The sequence below is a fragment of the Saccopteryx bilineata genome, chromosome 8, assembly GCF_036850765.1.
Source record: "Saccopteryx bilineata isolate mSacBil1 chromosome 8, mSacBil1_pri_phased_curated, whole genome shotgun sequence".
In the NCBI taxonomy this organism is placed as follows: domain Eukaryota; kingdom Metazoa; phylum Chordata; class Mammalia; order Chiroptera; family Emballonuridae; genus Saccopteryx; species Saccopteryx bilineata.
Window position 1 is genome coordinate 582,287 of NC_089497.1, and position 20,277 is coordinate 602,563.

Below are 20,277 nucleotides of genomic sequence, written 5' to 3' on the forward strand. Positions count from 1 at the left end.
CCGTGGCCGCTCCCCGCGGCTCTCTGGGCAGGGTTTCGCTGCCGGGGCTCACCGCACCCCGCTCACCCACCCACCAGTGGACGGGCGCCCAGGTTGCGTCCAGTGTGGGGCGGTCAGTAAAAGCGCTGCGTGGACGTTCGGGAACAAGCCCCTCAGCTCTCTCGGGACACATGTCAACACACCCTGGTTTGCCAGTGGCCACGGCCCTGTTCTTTATTCCTGGGACCTCCGGAGGGCTGACCCAGGGCCTGGGCAGTGCCGGAGAAGCAGGCTCCCCTCCTGCCGCCACCAGACTCTCCTGTCCAGGGAAGGACACAGTATGCCCAGAGACACCGCTTCCTTCCTCTGGACAGCTTCACGTTCAAATGGTTCCACGGTCACCATGATGACGGCGGAGGAAAAGCTGCCTGGCACCCCCTGCCGTCCCCCAACCCCCCCCCCCCAGGGTTACGTCGCACTCCTCTACTCACGACCGTCCGTGGCTGCCCACTGCCTGGACACGATGCCCTCCATGACCCAGGATTTGACGGCTCAGCCAGTCCCGGTCCACTGAGCTCCCCCCCCCCCCCCCCCCCCGTCCCCGGACACGCCCCCTCAGCGCCCTGGCTCAGGAGCCCCGCCCACTGAGCGCCCCAGTCCCCAGACACGCCCCCTCAGCGCCCTGGCTCAGGAGCCCCGCCCACTGAGCCCCACCCTCCCTGGACACGCCCCCTCAGCGCCCTGGCTCAGGAGCCCCGCCCACTGAGCGCCCCTGTCCCCGGACACGCCCCCTCAGCGCCCTGGCTCAGGAGCCCCGCCCACTGAGCCCCACCCTCCCTGGACACGCCCCCTCAGCGCCCTGGCTCAGGAGCCCCGCCCTCAGAATGCCGTTCTCCGGTCTCCTGGTTGTCTCCTGGTTATCCGTCCAAACTTGATCTTACTTCAGCGGTCTGACTGGCCCTCACCTCTTCTTCACCCGCAAACCAGAGGACCCCTCTCCTGCCCTGAGCCGAGCCGACGTCCCTAGGAGGCCTCACCTCTCCGAGGACGGAGGCTCCAGGTGAGCATCCCAGACGTACCCGCATCTGCACCCCATCCCGCCCGTGCCCTGTGTGACCTTGAAGGGCTTCCCCATCCGGCACGTGGCCCACAGCGCTCTTCTCATCACGGCTGTGAAGCCTGATGGGTGGCAGGGTGGACACACCATAAACAAACTACCTTGCACCACCGCTGTCACCTCCTGAACCCGCAGGGGGCGCCAGAGAGGAAGACCCACGTGCTCGGCTCTGAGGGCTGGAGGGGTGGACCCTGCGTGTCCCACGGTGTTGCGATTCCGTCGCTAACCACATCCCCTACCAACCCTGTATCCCAAGCACCTGCCACGCCCCCGGCCCTGCGATGGGCACTATGTGGGGGTTGGGGGGCACCCACTTCAGAGACGGGGAGCCTGAGGCTCAGGTAAGCTCCAAGGCCGACCACTGCGGAGGGACCACAAGGGGACGAGTGCCCACTTCTCGTGCTGCGACCCCGCTGCCTCGTGCTCTCTTCCGGAGTGGGGGGGCGGCCCACGATGAACGCCGGGCAGTCTGTCTCCACCCATCCCGCCACCACCCGCCAGGGCCCACTCACAAGTGCCACTTTACCTGGCAACGGCTGGAACACGCCCTGGTTCTCCACCTCGACCACCAAGTCGAAGTGGGAGCAGTCGCTCAGGGTGACCGCCTCGGCCCCACCGGGCATGAGGCCGTTGATCCTCAGGGGCAGCTCCAGGGTCTGGCCCACCTGTGCCTCCACCCGGCACGGGGCGAACTCCATGCCCCTGGGCTCGATCACATACACCTGGGAGACAGCGTGGCCACAGGTCAGTGGGCTCCACGGGAAAGGAAGGGCCTTTGCTATGTCAGCTGACCCCACGTCACTTGGGGTCCAAAGCCCAGTGCTGAGCCCTGGGCAGGGAGCTCCTGCCTGTGTCCGGGCACGAGTCAGAGGAGGGCAGCGGAGTGGGGCTCACGGAGTCCTGGGCACTCCTCTCCCTGAGAATTCACAACCCCCTGGCCCTTCCGGCCCCGTCCCCTGCCCCGTGTGGGACATCATTCCCACCTCCCTGAGGTGGCCGTGACCTCAAGGGCAGGGCTAGGGCCTGAGCCACACCACCTCGCCCGCTTCAGCACCGAGCGCAAGACCAACGGCCGATGGGCGGTTCTGGATGAAGCCTGAGGTCCGGTTAGGAGGGGCAGCTAGACACCACCCCGGGCTGTCCCAGACCCTGGTCTCACCTTCATCTCCCCGAAATGCAGGGGGTTCCGGACATCATGGGCCTGGACCATGCTGAGTCCCATGTCACTGCCCGTGGTCATCACACCCTTGACAGTGACCGTGGCCACCATGGAGCTTGACGAAGACCACGTGAAGTTCCCGCTCCCGCCGTGGGCCTGGGGAGGACACTGTCTCAGCATCCGACGGGCCTGGCTTCCCTCTCACACCCGCTCACGTTCACCCTCACTCACACCCGCTCACGTTCACCCTCACTCACACCCGCTCACGTTCACCCTCACTCACACCTGCTCACGTTCACCCTCACTCACACCTGCTCACGTTCACCCTCACTCACACCTGCTCACTCTCTGACACCCACACAGGCCGGCACTCCCCCCACTGCACAGACAGCGCAGCATCGAGCCAGCGCCCGACTAGAGGCGGCCTCCCCTCCTCTCTCTCTTTCTCCACCTGCCTTGTTTCTGGTCCTCCCATCCTGGGGGCCCTGCGGCCGGTGGTCACGGACACACACCTCCCTGGTAGTGACCCTGGAACTCAGGAGCACCTCCCCGAGCTCAGGCCGGAGTGGAAAGACCGAGGCACGGAGCCCGGTGCAGGACGCTGCTTCCCTGACCAGACATGACGCTGCCTCCCACCCCTCGCCCGCTCCTGGTCACGTGCTGTGACGTAAACAACCGTCCAGCGCTTCGGAGGGCAGGGGCCACCACCGCAGAACCCAGGAGGGGCCCAGACGAGGACACAGCTGGCAGTGGAGTCCGTGCACAGACAGGACACCTGCCACCACCACCAGGGACACCAGGGCTGCCAGGGACGGTGCTGGCCATGGGGCTCGAGCCCCGAGGAGTCAGCTCATGCTGGCACACACCAGGCGGGCACAGGGGCATCCGTGACCACAGACACCAGTGCCTGACGGGGCTGGTGACATCTTCCCCGTCCTCTAAAGAGCCTGCACCGCTTCGGGAAAATGATGCTTTACAGAAACAGATGCACGTGGGAACTACATCTGATTTCCAAGTTCCCTTCCCTTTGTTTTACTTTCTGTTTTTCTGACGCTGAGAACACAACACTGAGGCAGAAGCCTCCTCAGGAAACACAGAAAGCATTAAGGCCCTCCGTCCGACCTTAAATCCTCCCCAGGCCCGAGGAGGTCATCCTGGAGAAACAGTAGGGCTACAAAGTCCCAGACCCATGGAGACACCCCAAGGCATGCCGCCACATGTGGGGGCCCCCCGTTACCTTGATCTGGTACTGATAGGCACCGGTCTTTGGTTGCCACGGGAACGTCAAGATGCTGGGGTAGAGGGTGATGGGGACATGAATCTCCACCTCCTGCTGGTTCCACACGGGCGTCTGTAACACGTGGACCCCTCCGTCCTACAAAGGGGTGAGGGCACCCCACATCACCATGGCAACCAGGCAGTCAGCACTTTTCCCCGCCAAGCAGACCCCCCTGGCCCTCCCGGGGCGTCCGTCACAGAGGTAGAGTTTGTGATTGTGGGAGAGGGGGAGAGGGCGCTGTGTCCCCTGTGGCCTCTCATCTCCATGGAGACGGCTTTCCCTGGCTCTGGGACAGCCACTCGCTAGGACAAGTGCTGCTCAACCTCCTTCCTGGGGGCCCCTGACGGCGGGCTGTGGCACCCCCACTCTACAATGGGGAGCTGACATGTGGGACGCTAAGAGGCTCACCCTGAGCCCCGGGAGCTGCAGTGTAGACCTGGCGGGCACCGCAGGGGTGGAGGGGCCCAGGCCGTTCTTCCCATCACCCCCACAGGTCTGCACAGGGCTGGCAGATGACACCAGCCCGTGCTCCCATCAGTAAGAACCACCCCCACCTCACCAAACCAGCTGATTAAGGGCAGGGAAGCGTGGGAAGGCCTTGAAGGACCCACAGCCGAAACAGCCGACGGGGCGCTGGTGGCCCTTGGTGGGTGGCCCCTGGTGGGTGCCCAGCTGGGCGCAGGGGCCCAACACCGGCCTCTGCGGGAGTTGCCACCCTCACTCTAGAAGGCGCGGCTCACTGTTGTGGGGGCTCTTATAAAAAAGGGAGAAGACGAGGGGCTCTGGCCTGGTGCGGGGACAGGTGACACGAGCCTGAAGCCTGCTCCCAGACGCCCCCATCAGCCAGGTGACAAGAGTCTGAAGCCCTGCTCCCAGACGCCCCCATCAGCCAGGGAGGGGCCCTCACGGCCCCGGGAGAGCAGCACACAGGCCAGCGTGGGCCCTGCCTCCCCGGGCTCGACCCAGTCCCGGCTGCCGCTCCTGCCTGTGCGGGCCTCGGGGTGGGCCAGGGCGGCACCCACTTGCCTGGTCCACCACGGACGTGAGGGTCCCCTCGATCGCCGTCTGGCCTCTCTTTATTGCCCGGACGTGATGGGACGACCCATTCTGGGAAGAAGACAGCACCTCGAAGAACTCGGAGGGGAGCACGGGCTCAATGCGGATGTTCTGGAGGGAGACAGGACAGCGCGAGGCGTCTCAGACAGCCGGGAGGGTCCGTGTGCAGGACGGGGCAGTGTGGACCGCAAGCGGCCGTCAGGTCAGGTCAGGTCAGGGCAAGGGGCGCTCGGAGGCTCACAGGCCCTGAAAGCCAGCAGGCATGACCACTCTGGCCTTTGAGCCCTCCCCTCCTGACCTCCCTTCCCTGCGTGACCTGGCGTTCCTGTAGTCGAAGCCGTGGGGGCTCACAGAGCTCAGAGCCCACAGTGGGCTTCCTTAGGCCCTGAGGTCCCAACAAGGAAACCTCCAAATACGATCAAGGACATCGGAATGCCTTCTGGCTAATCACGGGCAGACGGCACCTGCAGCAGCCCAGTGCCTCCCTGCCCCAGCCCAGTGCCTCCCTGCCCCAGCCCTGTGCCTCCCTGCCCCAGCCCAGTGCCTCCCTGCCCCAGCCCTGTGCCTCCCTGCCCCAGCCCAGTGCCTCCCTGCCCCAGCCCTGTGCCTCCCTGCCCCAGCCCAGTGCCTCCCTGCCCCAGCCCAGTGCCTCCCTGCCCCAGCCCAGTGCCTCCCTGCCCCAGCCCTGTGCCTCCCTGCCCCAGCCCAGTGCCTCCCTGCCCCAGCCCAGTGCCTCCCTGCCCCAGCCCTGTGCCTCCCTGCCCCAGCCCAGTGCCTCCCTGCCCCAGCCCTGTGCCTCCCTGCCCCAGCCCAGTGCCTCCCTGCCCCAGCCCTGTGCCTCCCTGCCCCAGCCCAGTGCCTCCCTGCCCCAGCCCTGTGCCTCCCTGCCCCAGCCCAGTGCCTCCCTGCCCCAGCCCAGTGCCAGCGGGTCTGTGGGTGCAGACGCACAGGCCGTGCCCCAGGGATCCCACTTCTGTGCCTCCTGCGACCCAGCAGCGTCCCTAGGGCGTCCCCAACTCGGTCCGCATGCACAGGACCCTGTTCCAGGAACCAACACCCCCCCCAGCGGCAGCCCCTGGGCAGACTCACGTCGGAGGGGTAGACCCTGTTGCCGGACTTGTCAAGCACTTCGATGGTGATCTCGTACAGGCGTCCAACCTCAAGCACCCACCTGTCACCGGGGTGGACTGTGAACCCTGTAGAACGGGCAAGGGACACAGTGGTGAGAGGGAAACACAGCGGTGAGGGGGCACAGTGGTGAGGGGGGCACAGCGGTGAGGGGGACACAGTGGTGAGGGGGACACAGTGGTGAGGGGGGTAAAGCGGTGAGGGGGACACAGTGGTGAGGGGGATACAGTGGTGAGGGGGGGCACAGCGGTGAGGGGGGGCACAGCGGTGAGAGGGGGACACAGTGGTGAGGGGGACACAGTGGTGAGGGGGGTAAAGCGGTGAGGGGGATACAGTGGTGAGGGGGATACAGTGGTGAGGGGGGGCACAGCGGTGAGAGGGGGGCACAGCGGTGAGGGGGGGGCACAGCGGTGGGGGGGCACAGCGGTGAGGGGGGACACAGCGGTGAGGGGGCACAGCACTGAGGGGGGCACAGCGGTGAGGGGGGGCACAGCGGTGAGGGGGGGACACAGTGGTGAGGGGGACACAGTGGTGAGGGGGGTAAAGTGGTGAGGGGGATACAGCGGTGAGGGGGGCACAGCGGTGAGGGGGGCACAGCGGTGAGGGGGGGCACAGCGGTGAGGGGGGCACAGCGGTGAGGGGGGCACAGCGGTGAGGGGGGGCACAGCGGTGAAAGGGGGACACAGCGATGAAAGGGGGACACAGTGGTGAGGGGGACACAGTGGTGAGGGGGGTAAAGCGGTGAGGGGGATACAGCGGTGAGGGGGGCACAGCGGTGAGGGGGGCACAGCGGTGAGGGGGGGCACAGCGGTGAGGGGGACACAGTGGTGAGGGGGGTAAAGCGGTGAGGGGGATACAGTGGTGAGGGGGATACAGTGGTGAGGGGGGGCACAGCGGTGAGAGGGGGCACAGCGGTGAGGGGGGGGCACAGCGGTGGGGGGGCACAGCGGTGAGGGGGGACACAGCGGTGAGGGGGCACAGCACTGAGGGGGGCACAGCGGTGAGGGGGGGCACAGCGGTGAGGGGGGGCACAGCGGTGAAAGGGGGACACAGCGGTGAGGGGGCACAGCACTGAGGGGGGCACAGCACTGAGGGGGGGCACAGCGGTGAGGGGGGGCACAGCGGTGAGGGGGACACAGCGGTGAGGGGGACACAGCGGTGAGGGGGGCACAGCGGTGAGGGGGGGCACAGCGGTGAGGGGGGCACAGCGGTGAGGGGGGCACAGCGGTGAGGGGGGGCACAGCGGTGAGGGGGGGCACAGCGGTGAGGGGGGGCACAGCGGTGAAAGGGGGACACAGTGGTGAGGGGGACACAGTGGTGAGGGGGGTAAAGCGGTGAGGGGGATAAAGCGGTGAGGGGGGCACAGCGGTGAGGGGGGCACAGCGGTGAGGGGGGCACAGCGGTGAGGGGGGGCACAGCGGTGAGGGGGGCACAGCGGTGAGAGGGGGACACAGTGGTGAGGGGGGTAAAGCGGTGAGGGGAATACAGCGGTGAGGGGGATACAGCGGTGAGGGGGGGCACAGCGGTGAGGGGGGACACAGCGGTGAGGGGGGCACAGCGGTGAGAGGGGGACACAGCGGTGAGAGAGAAACACAGTGGTGAGGGGGCACAGCGGTGAGGGGGGCACAGCGGTGAGGGAGGCACAGCGGTGAGGGGGACACAGCGGTGAGAGGGGGGCACAGCGGTGAGAGGGGGGCACAGCGGTGAGGGGGCACAGTGGTGAGGGGGGCACAGTGGTGAGGGGGGGCACAGCGGTGGGGGGGCACAGTGGTGAGGGGGGCACAGCGGTGAGAGGGAAACAGCGGTGAGGGGGCACAGCGGTGAGGGGGGGGCACAGTGGTGAGGGGGCACAGCGGTGAGGGGGATACAGCGGTGAGGGGGCACAGCGGTGGGGGGGGCACAGCGGTGGGGGGGCACAGCGGTGGGGGGGGCACAGCGGTGGGGGGGCACAGTGGTGAGGGGGGACACAGCGGTGAGGGGGAACACAGCGGTGGGGGGGCACAGCAGTGAGGGCACAGAGGTGAGGGGGGCATAGCGGTGGGGGGGCATAGCGGTGAGGGGGGGCACAGTGATGAGGGGGGGCACAGGGGTGAGGGGGGCACAGCGGTGAGGGGGCACAGCGGTGGAGGGGCACAGCGAGGGGGGCACAGGGGTGAGGGGGGGCACAGGGGTGGGGGGGCACAGCGGTGAGGGGGGACACAGCGGTGAGGGGGAACACAGCGGTGGGGGGCACAGCAGTGAGGGCACAGAGGTGAGGGGGGCATAGCGGTGGGGGGGCATAGCGGTGGGGGGGCACAGTGATGAGGGGGGCACAGGGGTGAGGGGGGGCACAGCGGTGGGGGGGCACAGCGGTGAGGGGGGGCACAGTGGTGGGGGGCACAGTGGTGAGGGGGGGCACAGGGGTGAGGGGGGGCACAGCGGTGGGGGGGCACAGCAGTGAGGGCACAGAGGTGAGGGGGGGCATAGCGGTGGGGGGGCACAGTGGTGGGGGGCACAGTGATGAGGGGGTCACAGGGTGGGACCGAGCACCTCCCGCTGGAGCCCTCACTGGTCACCCAGCAGCCCCCCCCCCCGGAAGGGCCCGGACCACGTGCCTGAAGAGACACCCCCACTCCTCACCTTAAAGAAACCCACGACCCTCACCTGGCAGGGCTCACCCTGCTCAGCAGGACAGATCTATAACCTCCACACCGGGAAGGCCCCATAGTCGGTCACAACACGGCCCCCAGCTGCCCACCCGCACTCCTCCACAGAGGAGGACCTGCGGCTAATGCTGCCCTACGCCAGCCATCAGTGCTGGGCCAGGAACCGGAGCTGACCACTAGGAGTCCCTAAGACCAACGGGAACAATCCCAGACCGGTGGTGGCTCAAGACCCATCCAAACTCGGTCTTGCCCACCGTCCGTCCAGGCTCAAGCCCTCGCTGGAATGTGCTCCGAACGCACAGTAGGCCCACCCTGAGTCCCGGGAGCCTGCGCTGAGCCTCAGGGGCTGGGCTTCCGTCCAGCTGGGTCCGGACCTTGAGCCACAGGGGGTCTGAGCCACGGGGGCTGGGCTTCTGTCCAGCTGGGTCCGGGCTCCGAGCCACAGAGGGTCTGCGCCCTGCACCCCCACTGCGTCTCCACGCTGAATGGGCAGCAGGTTTACCGTGAGGCCAGCCTGCTCCCGGGTCTCCCGTCCTGTCCCCCGGGGCCTCCCGTCCAGTCCCCCCGAGCTCCTCGCTGACCGCGGAAGGCCGTGTGTCCTCTCCCCTCACCCCATCACCCAGCTGCTCCCGGGGCCACGATGACCCACCGGACTCCTGAAAACGGCCCGCCTCGCCATCCCCTCCCCGAAGCCTCTCTCTGCTCACACGGCTATTCACCGCCTGCTGCGCTGGTCTCTCCTCGCCCGCGAACTGGGAGCCCCGTCTTCCCCTTCCCTGACCTCTGGGGCCCACAGGCCTTCCCGGTGGGAGAGGCCCCGGAAGCACTGAGCACACAGAGCCCCTGGGACACACGGGTGTCACCTCACCGCCCACCTGGGTCTGTACCAGGCTGCACCGTGACATGGCCACCCCCCGAGGACCCAGGCCTGCTGCGCACCAAGCGCTCTCTTCCCTGAACCGTGGAGACGCACTTGGCAGTAAGCTCTGACCACAAGCAGCGGTGTGTCGGTGACCCCAGTGTGTCCCAGACATCGCTCAAGGGGTCATCTGCTAGGGCAGCGCCCAGGCCCTCATGGCTGTGGGCTCCCCCTCCCGTCTCAGAAGCCTCCCGTTCCCCCAGTGACGCTACCTACAGGCCCCTCTGACGGAGCAGGCCCCACCCTCCACATGTCCCTGGCCAGGGTCAGGTGCAGACTGAGCCCTGGCATAAACCCAGCAGGAAACAAAGGCCCCTGCTCTGCCCCACCCTGGTTCTCTCCCTGACCAGCTGGCCACCGGCCTGGCCCCGCCCACGTCTGACCGTTTCTGGACCCGGCAGGAGGACAGTGGGTGCCGCTGGCCGGGGCCTCCTGGCTGGTTAGCTGGCCAGGGGAGCTGTCACTTGTGTTTCACTTTTCTAAATCGTGTCATCAACAGAGCGGCGTCCAGGCCGGGTAGCCCCCACTCACCCAGGTAGCCGGGCTCCACCACGTGGACGGTGCTGTTGGGCAGCCTGGAGGCGCCCTGCATGCGGATGCCTGAGCTCCTCGCTAAGGAACGAACACCAGACGGCAGATGAGGCAGCCGGCGGGCTCCGGCCAGCTGCGAAGGCTGCCCGTCAGGGCCTCACGTGGACAGAGCAGGCAGGACGCCCCTGCCCGGTGCTGGTGGAGCAGAGCTGCTTCCAGAGTGGGGGACACCCTGTGCTTCCTACTCCAGCGGGGAGTGGGGGGCTGTGGAAAGGACACTGGAGCCCCACAGGGCCTGCCACCAAGTCTGAGGCCAGGAACCCCACACAAGTGTGGGCACGGCCTCTGTACACACGCCAGAGGCTGGGGGCAGAGTGGGGCTCCACACCACTGCCCCTCCCGCTTGGTCCGGGGGCCCCTCCACGGAGTCCCCTGCAGGGGTGCAGAGGCACCAACCTTTCTGATTCCAGGACCCGAGGGAAGACGGGGCTGTTCTAACCGAGCCCAACCCTCAGGGAGAAAAACAACAGGGCTGCCCAACAGCAAGTCTGCCCCGTGCTGGCCATGCACCTGGGTGGGCAGGCTGGCCCGAAAAAAGGATATTCTTGTGGCCGAGGACCAGGCTGCTCTGCCCCAGCTGCACGGCGGTGACGGTCGACGTGTCCTCGGCCAGGACGGCCACCGGCCGGCCCGGGTCTCCCGCGGGGTCCCGGATGTCATTCTGGAGCTGCAGCTCGTACTGGTCCGAAGGCATTGCGAGTTCTGGCCACGACAAGCCCAGAGGGAGGGAGGGAGGTGGGGGGGGAGAGAGAGAGAGAGAGAGAGACAGACAGACACACAACAGGAAGTGTGAGGAGCCCGCATGTTGGCCGCAACCCCGTCTCTACTGACCAAGCAGCCCCACGATCTCTTTCTCAATTTTTTTCAACACGCATTATCGTCTGTGCCTGTGGATAAACCTGACACCCGCCGTGAATTCCCAGAGGCCGTCGGTTTTGCGTGTGCCTGCAGTACGCAGCTTTCTAAAACCAAGGACAGCCTCTGACCCAGACTGCCGCCTGCTTGCGGAAGGTCAACGTCAGACACTTGTGTGTCCATCGCAGAAGTGCAGAAGTGAACCCGGGTCCTGCATCGAGGGGTTCAGGGCGGGGCTCCCTGGCCTTGGCCACGCTCTGGGGTTTCCCAAAGGGGTTCCGCCCAGCGGTGTCATCCCACATGGGTTTGGGAACTGAGTCTATCTAGACTATCGTGGCCATCCATCTGTCCGTCCAAGCTTCCCTGCTCTGGGTCTCGCTGCGGAAGAGAGGTCCCTTGGCCAGGGCCAGGACGGAGAACAGTCTCCCGGGGAAGCGACAGGCTGACAGCCCCGCCCCTTCCGCCTGGCCGTCCCCCACACCCTGGGCAGAGATCACAGCACTTGTGATACATGTGGGCGGCTGCTGACCAGGAAACCCAGATGTGGCCGGACCGTGCCCTGCTCTGGTGGCCCACCACCCCGTCCTGTCCTCCGGCAATGCCGGACACAGCCCCTCCTGGTGCCCGCATCCGGGAGACAGGAGGAGAACCGTGTGCCGTGAAGGGAAGAGGCGGGCAAGCCGTCCCCACTGGGGGACCAGCCAGGTTGGCCAAGAGTTTCCTGTCAAGTAAACCTACTCCCCCCGAGCCCACGAGCGTGACCACAGTCCAGCCCTCCAGCGAGAGAGAAGAAAGAGAATGCAGAGAACCGGGGACGGCCTCCCTGCTTGCCTGGGCACGGCCCTCAGAACGCCCGGGAAGTCTGGCGGGAACTCTCCGAGGGAGGCCACCTGCCCATTCCCTGTCCTGGGGCGCCTTCTGCGTGTTCTAATGAGCCCCTGAGAACATGCCCCAGGGCAGACAGTTCTCTGTGTGTGGTCCAGTGCTGGCGGCCTCACCCGCCCAGGGCACATGACCAGCCCCACCCGGACCAGCCGTGCTCCAGACCACAGGAGCGAACCAGGTGGGCCGCGCTCCTCTGTCTGAGCAGGCCCTCCAGGTGGTCCCGATGCACGCCCGGGCTGAGCACCCCTTAAAGAGACACACAGCTCATCCCCTGGTCCCTGGCTGGGGGAGGTCCAGCCGGCGGGCTGTGATCCTCGGTGTCCGTGCCCACAGGTCAGGACCCGGCAGCAGGTGTCGAGGACGCACGTCCTAACTGCTCAACGAAGCAGCCCTACTTTACGAAGCAGCAGCTTCCCCTGTTTAAAGTTCTCCAGGTGAATAAGAGGGACTCTGGAGGGTCCCTGCACCTCTCAGATGCAACCGTACCTACATACAAAACCCTGACACGAGGAAGACAGGGATGGACTCCTGGGACACCTCTAGTAATGCAGAACTCACTACCTGTCAAAGGCACTGAACGTGGGAGGCTTTGCAGACATCCACACACAAGGGAGGCTGCTCCTGGGGCCCCAGACCGGCCATCAGCACAGGGGGAAGGCCACCCCCAAGGTCCCGTCACGTTCTTCTGGGAGACATGGGCTCTGACACTCCTGACCCTGGCTGACTCTCCAGATGGGCTTCTAATTGTCAGAGTCCCCTGGGCCCCCGCCCTGTGCAGGGCCCAGCGATGACTGCGCAGCTCCTGGGTCAGTGGGCCTGGGCCCAGGACAGCCGGGAGCGCAGGTCCGACCTCTGACTCCAGCCCCACACATGCGGACCAGTGTGCTGGGTTCCGAGCAGCCACCGGCAAGGGTATCTGGGGCCGAGGAGCCTCCACACTCTTCCCTAGCTGCCACCTTCTGTTGCCGCTTGGGTACAAGGTTAGAGCCCACCGCCAAGGGGCCCTGTGGGTGCCCACTGCACTCCCGCGTAGGGGCGGGACCCGAGACCCGAGACCACCGTGGACGCGCGTCCCTGTCAGAGTCTGAGAGCCTCCAGGGCCGCCCCTGCGCTTTCTGCATCTGTCTCCCTGAAGTCGGGACAAATCCTGGGCCCCGGCCCAGACGGCCAGCCTGGCTCAGACCAAGCCCACTGTCTCCTCCCAAACGCATCGCAGAGCAGCTGGACGCTGCCTGCCCGGCACACTCGGACACCCAGACGGCCAGCCTGGCTCAGACCACCCCCATGGTCTCCTCACGGACGCTGCCTGCCCGGCACACACGGACACCCAGGAGCCAGCAGTCTGCTGCCCGCTGACCAGTGCCCTGGTGCAGGGAGCTGGGCCCACAGGCAGGACAGGCTCTTCTCCGTCTCTGTGGCCTCCGAGGCCCAAAGCGCCTGGTCAGCAGGGACTGACCACACCGCTCCTCTCAGCTAAGGTGGGGTTTTCTCAACCCAACAGCACCCCACGTCATGGCCTGCAGCCCTCCAACCCGCCCAGGGGAGACACCTGCCCGGACCAGTGCCCAGACCGTTGGGCCCCGAGGAGACACTGCAGTTCCAGAGAGCCAGGACAGTCTGGGCCAGGGGCCCCCAAACTTTTTACACAGGGGGCCAGTTCACTGTCCCTCAGACCGTTGGAGGGCCGGACTATAAAAAAAACTATGAACAAATCCCTATGCACACTACACATATCTTAAAGTAAAAAAAACAAAATGGCCCTGGCTGGTTGGCTCAGTGGTGGAGCGTCGGCTTGGCGTGCAGGAGTCCCGGGTTCAATTCCCGGCCAGGGCACACAGGAGAGGCGCCCATCTGCTTCTCCACCCCTCCCCCTCTCCTTCCTCTCTGTCTCTCTCTTCCCCTCCCGCAGCCAAGGCTCCATTGGAGCAGAGATGGCCTGGGTGCTGAGGATGGCTCTGTGGCCTCTGCCTCAGGTGCTAGAATGGCTCTGGTCACAACAGAGCAATGCCCCAGATGGGCAGAGCATCGCCCCCTGGTGGGCATGCTGGGTGGATCCCAGTCAGGCGCATGCGGGAGTCTGTCTGACTGTCTCTTCCCGTTTCCAACTTCAGAAAAATACAAAAAAACCCCAAAAAAACGGGAACAAATACAATATTTAAAATAAAGAACAAGTAAATTTAAATCAACAAACTGACCAGTATTTCAATGGGAACTATGGGCCTGCTTTTGGCTAATGAGATGGTCAATGTCTGGTTCCACATTTGTCACTGCTGGCTGTAACAAGTGATATGACGTGCTTCCAGAGCCATGACGTGTGCGTCCACGTCACTGGAAGTAGTACTGTAAGTGAGCAACGCTGCCACCAATGGAAGAGGTGCCCCTTCCAGAAGTGTGGCGGGGGCTGGATAAATGGCCTCAGGGGGCCGCATGCGGCCCACAGGCCGTAGTTTGAGGACCCCTGGTCTGGGCTCTGACGTGAAACGTGTGTGGACGTTCAGCAGAAGGCTGACGACAGTTCTGAGTAGGGTTAGCGGTGCGTGAAGGACATTCAATGTATGAAACCTGTCACATGTGCACGGCACTGAGAATTTCCAGAACAAATCCCCGCCCGTCCATTCCATCTGTCCACACAGCCCAGACACACAGGCCGCAAGGGCTCTGACGGAGACACTGAGCCCCAAGAGAGGACATGGCTCGCAGAGGCCACCCGGCAGTCAGTGGCAAATTCAGGGTAAGACCGAGTCCGGTGTGAAGCTCACGGCGTCTGACACGCTTAGAACCATGGGCTACCCACACGCACGTTCACGCCGCGTCCGTCACAACAGCCCAGAGGCAGACACAGCCCAGGCAGCCATGGACGGACAGACAATGGGGCATTACTCAGCCCTAAAAAGGAAATCCCGCCTGACCGGTAGTGGGGCAGTGACAGAGCGTCGACCTGGGACGCTGACATCCCAGGTTCAATACCCCAAGGTCGCCAGCTTGAGTGCGGGAACATCGACATGATCTCATGGTCACTGGCTTGAAGCCCAAGGTCACCGGCTTGAGCCAAGGGTCACTTGGTCTGCTGTAGGTCCGCCCTCCCCCGGTCAAGACACATATGAGAGAGCAATCACTGAACAACTAAGGTGCTGCAATGAAGAATTGATGCTTCTCATCTCTCTCCCTGCCTCAGTTAAAAGAAGAAGAAAAAAAAAAGGACATTCTGGCAGCTGCCAGAACACGGGTGAACCTGGAAGACATTCTTTTACATGAGAAAGCCTGTCACAAAATGAGAAGCACCACCTATGACTCCACTTAGTCGAGGTACTCAGAGGAGTCCAGCTCAGGGAGACAGAAGGCAGCATGGTGGTAGCTGGGACTAGGGGCTGGGGGCTGGTGTTTGGTGGGCACGGGGCTTCGGTTTGGGAAGATGGAAAATTCTAGAGCTGGACGGTGGTGGCGGTTACACACAGTGTGCGTGCACCGAATGCTGCTCGTTGCACACTCACAAGTGGTTAACACGGCGAGTGTTACGTCCCTCTGCCCCGGGTGACTGGGGCCAGCGGCTCACCTGTGATCCTCCCCTGCCTGACCGTCCCTCTGCCCCGGGTGACTGGGGCCAGCGGCTCACCTGTGATCCTCCCCTTCCTGACCGTCCCTCTGCCCCGGGTGACTGGGGCCAGCGGCTCACCTGTGATCCTCCCCTGCCTGACCATCTCTCTGCCCCGGGTGACTGGGGCCAGCGGCTCACCTGTGATCCTCCCCTTCCTGACCGTCCCTCTGCCCCGGGTGACTGGGGCCAGCGGCTCACCTGTGATCCTCCCCTGCCTGACCATCCATCTGACCCGGGTGACTGGGGCCAGCGGCTCACCTGTGATCCTCCCCTGCCTGACCATCTCTCTGCCCCGGGTGACTGGGGCCAGCGGCTCACCTGTGATCCTCCCCTGCCTGACCTTCTGCACTCGGTAGCGGACGGAGGTCCCCACCAGCAGGTGGACGTCGTACGCCGGGTTCAGCAGGATGTTCTCCAGGATCAGCAGCCGGACCTCCGCGGGGCGCACGCTCTGGACAGAGAAGCCATGGAGAGAGTGAGAGGGCACGGGGCCAGGAGTGGGGGTGCGGGCAGGACGGGGAGCCTCTCGGACTTGTCTGTGTGTTCACGTGGGGTCAGGGGAGCCGGAGGTGAAGTGAGGCAGCCCCTTCAGATCCCAGAGCCCCAGGGGAACCCCGCATGTGGCCAGCAAGCCTTCAGTGGCCACTTCCGTGTGTCATAGCTCAGCTGACACCAATAAGCAAACAGGAAGACAGGGAGGAGCCGGGAAGAGACGCACGGACACTGTGGTCACCAGGGGCTCAGGCTCTCCCCACGAAAGCCCCAGTGGCCAGCACGTGTGGGAACCCTCAGGCCCCTCCCCGCCCACCTCTCACCCCCACCGAGACCCCTCATCAGGGACTCAGCGGTGGGAGAAGGACCCCTGTGGACGAGAGTACACGCTGGCCACCAGCTCCTGGAGAGCCTACACTTTCTGTTGCCGTCCAACTGCCTGGCAACCAGGAGCTGGAGGAAACCATGGCCCTGTGGTGGGCGCCTTCCAGCAAGGCCGGAGGGAGGCTACCAGCAGCCCAGGCAGGAGGTGGGCCTGTCCAGCCAGCAGGGGGCAGGGCCTGTCCAGCCAGCAGGGGGCAGGGTCTGTCCAGCCAGCAGGGAAGCGGGCCTGCCCAGCCAGCAGGGGGCGGGCCCTGTCCAGCCAGCAGGGGGCGGGGCCTGTCTAGCCAGCAGGGGGGCGGGCCTGTCCAGCCAGCAGGGGGGCGGGCCTGTCCAGCCAGCAGGGGGCAGGACCTGTCCAGCCAGCAGGGGGGCGGGCCTGTCCAGCCAGCAGGGGGCGGGGCCTGTCCAGCCAGCAGGGGGCGGGCCTGTCCAGCCAGCAGGGGGCAGGGCCTGTCCAGCCAGCAGGGGGCGGGCCCTGTCCAGCCAGCAGGGGGCAGGGCCTGTCCAGCCAGCAGGGGGCAGGGTCTGTCCAGCCAGCAGGGGGCAGGGCCTGTCCAGCCAGCAGGGGGCAGGGTCTGTCCAGCCAGCAGGGGGCAGGGTCTGTCCAGCCAGCAGGGGGGCGGGCCTGTCCAGCCAGCAGGGGGCAGGGTCTGTCCAGCCAGCAGGGGGGCGGGCCTGTCCAGCCAGCAGGGGGCAGGGCCTGTCCAGCCAGCAGGGGGCAGGGTCTGTCCAGCCAGCAGGGGGCAGGGCCTGTCCAGCCAGCAGGGGGCAGGGCCTGTCCAGCCAGCAGGGAAGCGGGCCTGCCCAGCCAGCAGGGGGCGGACCTGTCCAGCCAGCAGGGGGCGGGGTCTGTCCAGCCAGCAGGGGGGCGGGCCTGTCCAGCCAGCAGGGGGCAGGACCTGTCCAGCCAGCAGGGGGGCGGGCCTGTCCAGCCAGCAGGGGGCGGGGCCTGTCCAGCCAGCAGGGGGGCGGGCCTGTCCAGCCATCAGGGGGCGGACCTGTCCAGCCATCAGGGGGCGGGGCCTGTCCAGCCAGCAGGGAAGCGGGCCTGCCCAGCCAGCAGGGGGCGGGGCCTGTCCAGCCAGCAGGGGGGCGGGCCTGTCCAGCCAGCAGGGGGCGGACCTGTCCAGCCAGCAGGGGGCGGGGCCTGTCCAGCCAGCAGGGGGGCGGGGTCTGTCCAGCCAGCAGGGGGCGGGACTGCCCAGCTCTGCGCACCACACGGGGTCCAGAATCTCAACGGGCAAACTGTCTCCAAGTCCTGACTGCGGAGGCTGCAGTCAGCCCTGGGACACTGCACCCCTCAAGCTTCCCAAGGCCCCAGGACTCCTAAACTGCTGGCTAGCCCCCCAAAGAGAGACTGGGTGTCGCAGGGGGGGGGTATCAGCCTGGTCCACTCAGAGGCCCCGCGTCTCCTACACCCCTGGACCCACCTTGTACACCGCCTCCTGGATGCGTGCCTTGAGCCTGGAGCTCCCCGTCTTCATCCCGGACACCAGGATGGTGTCCCCCTGCTTGGCCACCTTCTCCATCTCTGAGATGTAGGAAGGAGGGATGTACGTCGACTCCAAGAACGGGAGAATTCTGGAAAAGCACGCCATCATCAGGCCTGAGGTGCAGAACAGCGCAGCCTAACACGGGCTGTCTACTGGGACTTCCTGGTTGGTACCAGGGCTGAAATATGTTGGGTGGACCTAGTTGGTGCCGCATTAAAATGTGTCCCTCGAACTTCCTACCAGAACCTGCTGTGACCAGCTCGGCAACAGGCATGTACAGTAGGAAGGCGCTACAGGACTTAAAAAAACACAAGACACGGCCCTGACCGGTTGGCTCAGTGGTAGAGCATCGGCCTGGTGTGCAGGAGTCCCGGGTTTGATTCCCGGTAAGGGCACACAGGAGAAGCACCCATCTGCTTCTCCACCCCTCCCCCTCTCCTTCCTCTCTGTCTCTTCCCCTCCTGCAGCCAAGGCTCCATTGGAGCAAAGTTGGCACAGGCGCTGAGGATGGCTCTGTGGCCTCTGCCTCAGGTGCTAGAATGGCTCTGATTGCGGCAGAGCGATGCCCCAGATGGGCAGAGCATCGCCCCCTGGTGGGCATGCTGGGTGGATCCCGGTCGGGCACATGCGGGAGTCTGACTGCCTCCCTGTTTCCAGCTTTGGAAAAATACCAAAAAACCCAAAAAAAACAAAACACACACACACAAGACACAACATCGAGAAAAGATGGGTCTAGGGGACCCTCAGCCTCTAGGACAGAGCCCAGATCTCTGTAGCCTTATCGTACTTATTGGTCTCTTTGCTCATCAAGCAAATTAGCAGAGCCTGGGTCACATTAGCCTAGAATGGATTCGGGTGCAGAACTAATAGCTTTCAGGTATGCAGGAAAAGGCCATAGGGATCAGCTGTTTCCTTTAAAACAATCTCACCAGTGCTTGCGGGCAGCATTCTGCCCCCACAGGACTTGGCGTCCAGAGTCCGCACCAAAGACTTGTCTCAGGGCTGCAGTTTAATCTCTCAGCCATTTTCTGACAAGAACCAACATCCTTGTGAACAGTGCAGATTCTTGGCCCCGGGTCCAGGCTCTCGTTGGTATGGACCCTGGCAATCTACATGTTATCATTAAGTCAACAGGTGGTTATGACGAGCACTGAAACTTGAGCATCACCCACTTCGTTTAGAAACGCTTCCCTCTCACGGATGAGCAAGACCCAGGCCCATGGAGACCGAGCCCGCTGGGAGGGTGTCACTCCCCAGGGCCACCCTGGGTCAGCTCGGACCTCCGGGGAAAGAGTCTCAGTGACCTCCACCCCAAATCATCAGGCCCAGGAATCACAGAGCAACTTATCCCTCCTGGGGTCAGGCTGTGGCAAGAAGCCCGGGGTGGGGGCATAAGTTGAAGTGTGCAGGGTGTGAGTCGGAAAGCACATCGGCGTGAGGGACCCTCTGGAAACGGTCTCTCACTCAGCCTGTAATTCACAAACAAGCCTCCCCTCCTGCCTGGGGACACGCTTTTGTTCTCCCAGTGTCTGCCGGGGGCAGAGCCATGCCAGGATCTATCTCCCGACCCTGTCTGACCAGGTGTCTGTCACACACCGAGGGTGAAGGAAACCGGCCCATTGGGTCCCACAGGCCTCCGCGCCCGGGGTGTTAACAGCAGGCTCCCCTGCGAGCCACTGGAAGCTCACAGTGGGGAAACAGGCCTGAGGGCGCAGAAAGAGCCCTCCTGAATACCCAGTGTGCTGACCACATGGCCAGCCTCTGAGGAGACACAGCAGTGACCTCCGTGTGACAGAGAGGAGGCTGCTGCGTGGGTGGGTTACGGCAGGGGTCCCCAAACTTTTTATACAGGGGGCCAGTTCACTGTCCCTCAGACCACTGGAGGGCCGGACTATAAAAAAAACTATGGCCCTGGCCGGTTGGCTCAGCGGTAGAGCGTCGGCCTAGCGTGCGGAGGACCCGGGTTCGATTCCCAGCCAGGGCACACAGAAGCGCCCATTTGCTTCTCCACCCCTCCACCGCACTTTCCCTCTCTCTCTCTCTCTTCCCCTCCCGCAGCCAAGGCTCCATTGGAGCAAAGATGGCCCGGGCGCTGGGGATGGCTCTGTGGCCTCTGCCCCAGGCGCTAGAGTGGCTCTGGTCGCAACATGGCGATGCCCAGGATGGGCAGAGCATCCCCCCCTGGTGGGCAGAGCGTCGCCCTGGTGGGCGTGCCGGGTGGATCCCGTGGATCCCGGTCGGGCGCATGCGGGAGTCTGTCTGACTGTCTCTCCCTGTTTCCAGCTTCAGAAAAATGAAAAAAAAAAAAAATTAAAATTAAAAAAAACAAAACAAAACAAAAAACTATGAACAAATCCCTATGCACACTGCACATATCTTATTTTAAAGTAAAAAAATAAAACGGGAACAACTATAATATTAAAAATAAAGAACAAGTGCCCTGGCCGGTTGGCTCAGCGGTAGAGCGTCGGCCTAGCGTGCGGAGGACCCGGGTTCGATTCCCGGCCAGGGCTCACAGGAGAAGCGCCCATTTGCTTCTCCACCCCTCCGCCGCACTTTCCTCTCTGTCTCTCTCTTCCCCTCCCGCAGCCAAGGCTCCATTGGAGCAAAGATGGCCCCGGCGCTGGGCATGGCTCTGTGGCCTCTGCCTCAGGCGCTAGAGTGGCTCTGGTCGCAATATGGCGACGCCCCGAAGGGGCA

The 20,277-nt window shown here is 64.7% G+C and overlaps 1 protein-coding gene across 2 annotated transcripts in view; it reads right to left on the reverse strand.

The window, feature by feature from the left end:
- NUP210 (nucleoporin 210) overlaps nucleotides 1–20,277 on the reverse strand; it is a 97,131-nt gene that overhangs the window by 45,488 nt on the left and 31,366 nt on the right. For both annotated transcript variants that reach the window (XM_066241767.1, XM_066241766.1), the window contains exons 5-13: nucleotides 17,515–17,665; nucleotides 15,527–15,659; nucleotides 10,417–10,575; nucleotides 9,814–9,882; nucleotides 5,680–5,786; nucleotides 4,561–4,701; nucleotides 3,493–3,630; nucleotides 2,256–2,411; nucleotides 1,623–1,818 (exon numbers count right to left, since the gene is read on the reverse strand). In XM_066241767.1, the coding sequence (XP_066097864.1) occupies nucleotides 1,623–1,818; nucleotides 2,256–2,411; nucleotides 3,493–3,630; nucleotides 4,561–4,701; nucleotides 5,680–5,786; nucleotides 9,814–9,882; nucleotides 10,417–10,575; nucleotides 15,527–15,659; nucleotides 17,515–17,665 (1,250 nt within the window). The remainder of the gene's footprint in view (nucleotides 1–1,622; nucleotides 1,819–2,255; nucleotides 2,412–3,492; nucleotides 3,631–4,560; nucleotides 4,702–5,679; nucleotides 5,787–9,813; nucleotides 9,883–10,416; nucleotides 10,576–15,526; nucleotides 15,660–17,514; nucleotides 17,666–20,277) is intronic.